General features: G+C 43.0%; 1 protein-coding gene across 2 annotated transcripts in view; it reads left to right on the top strand.

Annotated features, from left to right (window-relative positions):
- Nucleotides 1–5,453, top strand: part of LOC109303468 (transmembrane 4 L6 family member 1-like) — a 44,924-nt gene that overhangs the window by 29,042 nt on the left and 10,429 nt on the right. For both annotated transcript variants that reach the window (XM_019525666.1, XM_019525665.1), the window contains exon 4: nt 4,494–4,639. In XM_019525666.1, the coding sequence (XP_019381211.1) occupies nt 4,494–4,639 (146 nt within the window). The remainder of the gene's footprint in view (nt 1–4,493; nt 4,640–5,453) is intronic.

The following is a 5,453-nucleotide window of genomic DNA, read 5'->3' as shown; positions in this document are numbered from 1 at the left end:
TATCAGACCAATTCTGGGTGGGGGTGGCAGTGGGGCTTAACTTGTAGCATACCAGCTGAAAAAGTTTGGCCACCACTGATGTAGCCCCTCTGTCGGGGGCTATATCAGAGACAGAGGGAGACCTGTATCACACACTCCCTAGATACACACAAGATGTGGAAAGACTCCTTTGTGCTCTGTCCCACCCACACCCTGGCTACAGAGAATTTGTCCTCGTTGATTAAAAAGGTTACCCAGGAAACATATTGTATCCCAATTAATTTCCATGCCCTGCTCAGAGTTCACTGTTTCTGATCCGCAGCAGTTGTCATTAGCAAGGATATATTGACATAGTTATGTTTTTCCATGCTAGCTCCTTGGTAGCAGAAGCCTCTAATTAGTGATACTGTGCTATAATGTTCCATCTTTTTGTTCCAGTTAATGTTTAATACTAACCATAATACCCTCTTTACCTATACCAAGTGCTTTACTGAAATTAACTAGTTAAGGATAATACCCAGTTCTCAGGTAGTGCTACCTCAGTGACTGAACATTTTGTACATGAAACCAGGACACAGAGATGAGGGGGCTTGCTCACAGTCAGGAGAGCAGAACAGAACCTGGGTCTCCGGAGGCCCAGGGCAGTGCTGTATCCAATAGGCTGCAGCAACTCTGATTTTACAACACTTTGAACTTCACAGCTACAGCTACAGTATGAGCAGTTGTTGGATGTTTTTGCAGTCCATCATCACCAGACAGACTCTCAGATTCCCTCCCAGTTCCTCACTTCCTCTGTAGACATGCCATCTGGGTTTGCAAAAAAAACCCAGACTCTCAGACTCTCAGACTTCCTTCCAGTTCCTTACTTCCTCTGTAAACATGCCATCTGGGTGTTCAAAAAAATTGGGCTGTCCATCACAATACCCTAATAAAATCAGAGACCCCCCCAGCTTATGATTCAAATCTTACAGAGGGGCTCTTGTCTCTTAAGGGGGGGGCTCAGCCCCCACAAACTCCCCTGTAATTCGAACCCTGCTCCCACTCCTGACTTCCTTGATCCTCCTCAATAGTATGCATCTGGCTGGCATGCTTGACTTCACACTGCCCTGCCATGTGCTGCTCTACCTCTGTATCCAAACCAGCCCTGGGTCTGGGCTTGGCTCCCAAGGGTCCTGTCTTCACTGTCCTGCTACTGTGGTAGATGATGCATGTACACTTAAACTTTACTGTATTGCAGTAGTGTCAAACACCTCAATTCAGGTTCAGACCTCTATTCTGCTGCATGCTGTCAATGCACATAAAGTGTAAAAGACAACAGAAACAGATGACTACAACAATAGCTAGTGAGCACAATATGAACACTTGTATGTGAAAGAAAAGTCGGGTAGGAGGTAACTCTTTACAGAGGGAGATGTAGGGAAATCCAGTGGCTAGAAGCTGCAGCCATGCAAGTTCAAGTTAGGAATAAAGCCACATTTACACTGAGATGGAGTAACCTTCGGAATAGCTGATGCAGGAAGGTGGGCAATTGTCTTTAAGTAAAGACTGGATACATCTAAAAGGATTAGACCAACTGAGAGAATCACCAGCAAGTAGTGAGGCATTAAGTAGTGTGTAAGCCCCAACTGCTTAGGCACTGTGGAGTGATTTATAGACATCAGAACACATGGGATATGAAAGCAGATCATTTTTACGGGGAAGTCCTCCTATTCAGAGTGGGATGGTGTCAAGGAAGACACAAAGGTTGCTAGGCTCTTTGACAAATGTTCCCACATGATTCACAAATGGAAAAAAAAAGACTAAAAGACTAATCAATTGATAGGGTTAAAGATGACTAGTTTAAAAAGCACAATATATAGACACACCAAAGCCCTTTGGGTTAAGGATGTGCTTGTACAGCACCTACTCAATGGACATGTCTACACATGTGCATTGAATGCACATTAGCCCAATTTAAGGAGCATTAAGGGCACAAGTCACACATGGATGCCCCAATGCACCTTAAAAATGGCAATTTTAGGCTATTAGAGCCTAAATTTGATACCTGCGTAAAACATATCAAATTTATGTGCGAATAGCTAAGTCACATTAGTGAATGTGTAGATGTGCTTATGCGCATTAATGCGATGGGCATCAATGGATAGACATTGCATTAATATGCATTAGCGCATCTGCACATGTGGTAATGTGACTTAGCTATTCGCATCTAAATTTAATGTGCATTAGTGCATCCATGTGCAGTTGCACACATAAATTTAGGCGCACATAAATACATGTGTAGACACGTGCAATGAGCCTTGATTCTTGCTGGGGCACTGAGTGCTCCTGCAATAACAAATAGCAAATGATAATGATGTAAGATGTGCTTATGTATGTCTCATGTTTTTATTTATGTTCCTCTTTTCAATTTGCAGTGATTTCCACAGCCTAATCATATGTTGCCTCAACTAATTATTTCTTTACTTCATTTAAAATTCTTGCATTTAACTTCATTAAGTGCCTGCTTAATCTTTCATTATGGAAGTGGGTATGAAGATTTTGGAAACTAATTGCCAAGGAGAGCCTTGATGTCTTTCAACAGTTGGTGTTAACCTCCAGAAACATGCTCACCACAAAGATATAAGTGAGAAAAGCGCTAAAATACACTGTATTGCCCTGCCTATTAAATAGCTTCTATATATGGAAAATTTATAAATTTGTTATAATTTTCCAGATATAGAATCTAATTATTGGAGGTTTGCCTTGAATTTGTCCCCCTTCCACAGCTACAGCAGGGAAAATAAATCCACAGGGACAGATAAATGCCTTACACATGCCTTGCTCCCCATGCCCTGCAGTTTTTTTCTTTGGGACCCCTGTCCCTTTTCCTTATGTCCCCAGTTTTTTTCTTTGGGGCCCCTGTCCCCTTTTATTGTCAAACCCTGCTCTGCATGAGCACATAAAAATAAGAAAATGCTGATGTTGAAATTAAACTTAGCTGTAGTAATTTGTGTATAATGCCAAGACACTTGGATCAGGGGTTGGCAATCTGCAGGATGTGTGCCAGAGCATGGCATATGAAGCCATTTTGCTCAGCACGTCACAGCCAGCCCAGGATCTGGGCAGCTGCAGCAGGCAATGGGCAGGCTGCAAACAGCTGCACCGGGCTCCAGATCCCTGGCACTGGCTCCATGATGTTGGCAACTGCACACACCCCTTGGGGTGCAGGACAGGGAAGGTGCCAGGGCAGTGCAACCCCGGCTCCTCCCCTACTGTCCACCCAGAGGCCCACATACACCTGCTGCCAGCAACAAGGATCAGGCCCCTCATGGCTCTATGGGGTAGTTTCACCAGATTTAGAAAGTTTCAAAAGCTTCATATTCCCACAGAAATGAATCAGACCCAATATCTCTCCTAGCTGATTACTGCTCATAGGATTAAAGATGTAAAGACATTCCTTTCCTATTTACAGTGGGCATGTCTACATGAGAAGCTACATGGGCATCAGTAGATTAATTCTATTGTGCATTAGTGCATCATGGCAAAAGCCATGTTAATGCACTAATGCACAATAGAATTAGTCTATTGTACATTAGTGTTACAAAAAACCATGTGTTGGCACTGCTGCACAGTAATGCTGGTTACTGCACATTGGGCATGTTTACACAAGATGCTTCAAGTGCAGTAGACTAATTCTACTTTTCATTAGCACGGTGGGCAAAGCCTGTGCTTATGCACAGTAGATTTAACCTAATTCGCAATAACGTCATACAAAAAATGTTCATCTGTGCTAATGCACAGTAGTGCTGATTATGGTACATTAAGTTAATACATGTCATTGCAGGTACTAAACTTGATGCATCATAATTATGGCACATTAACGAACATGTAGATAGACCCATTGAGTTAGTACCTTATTACAGGTACTAAACTTAATGTGCAGTAATAATAGCACACTAATGAATGCATAGATACACCCAGTCTTCCTTTCCTTACAGTCCTTCCCATCAGCAAAACTGCAGTCAAAGTCTTGTAACTCATTTGGTTCCTATAGTTTAGCCTGTATTGGGCACATCTACATGTGCATTAAGGTATTTTTCCTAATGCGCGTTAAATTTAGTACCACCAATGTGAGGTACTAAATAAATGTGCAATAGGCTGCCTTAATGTGCAGTAAACAATGCACACTGTTTTAAAGTGATGCTTAATGCACAGTATTATTATTATTATTTTACCTTCCTTTAGCATAATCACACGTTTTTTTACATGACGCTTTAATGGAGTTAAATAGGCTACTGCACATTAAAATGCATGTGTAGACATGCCCACTGAGTGTTCAACCAGGGCTCCTTGGTTTATACCAACAGATACCAACATGGTATCTTAGTTATTAGCCAGGCAGAGCACTACTGAGCTCCAAGATCAGATAAGATCAGGTGCATTCAACCCTTCACGACCAATCTATTCATATTTTAGGGTGTCCAAAGTACTCTGTTTATCCACACGTATGATGCTGAAGGTAATCTTCCTTTCAGATGCTGCTCTCTGTGTTTCTGGCTGTGTTGGGTGTTGCCGGAGGGGCCTACTGTGTGACTATCTCCTCCATGGGATTGATTGATGGGCCTCTCTGTGACACTGGTGATGGAGAATATATTTACCCTTTCAGGAACAACACACTCAAGTGAGTATGACTTAAGGGGCCTTCCCAACTTGGAGGGCAAATTCTTCCCCTTCCTTAAGAAAAATGTAGATTTTTACAAAGTGGGTGGATGTTCTGCTCTAAGTTTGAGACCACATGCTTGAATTAGCAGCCCATGGCCACTGCCTACTTGCTCCAAGGCTTGCCCTCTAGGAAATGTCTTGCTTTAGAACTGATGGGTTACACTAATGAGTGCTGTTGAACTACTGAGCAACTATGTGTGACAGGTGTATGATGACAGTCAAAAGGACTACAGGGAGGTCTCCAAACAACCAAAGCAAAAATCTCCTCCTGGGACTTTTACTTAGTCAACACTGACAGCAGCTGGCAAAATGTCAGTGAACTAGAGAATTCTGAAGAACTAGGTGGAATACGGCAACAGAACTAGAGATGGTGGAGGAGAAATCTGTGAAGTTTTGTGAACATTTCTATTCACCATTAAAACTGTCATAGTTTCTTAGTGCTTAGGGTGGGAAGGGACCTAAACAGATTATCAGGTCTGACCCCCTACCCTGGGCAGCAACGAGTGGGAGGTCATAACACCCCAGCCAAATATCTGTCCAGCCTCCTCTTGAAGACCCCCAAGGTAGGAGAGAGCACCACCTCCCTTGGGAGTCCATTCCAGAACCTGGCAGCCCTAACTGTAAAGTAATGTCTCCTGATATCAAGCCTGGACCTTCTCTCTAGCAATTTGTGGCCATTATTCCTAGTAACCCCTTCTCTTCTGGAGGCTGAATAGATTCAGGCCCTTCAGTGTCTCTTTATAGGGCCTGACCCACTGCCCCTTGACTGTGCA

Source organism: Gavialis gangeticus, unplaced genomic scaffold (assembly GCF_001723915.1).
Source record: "Gavialis gangeticus isolate Ggan-Ray unplaced genomic scaffold, GavGan_comp1, whole genome shotgun sequence".
NCBI lineage: Eukaryota > Metazoa > Chordata > Crocodylia > Gavialidae > Gavialis > Gavialis gangeticus.
This window is presented reverse-complemented; position numbering and strand designations above follow the sequence as displayed.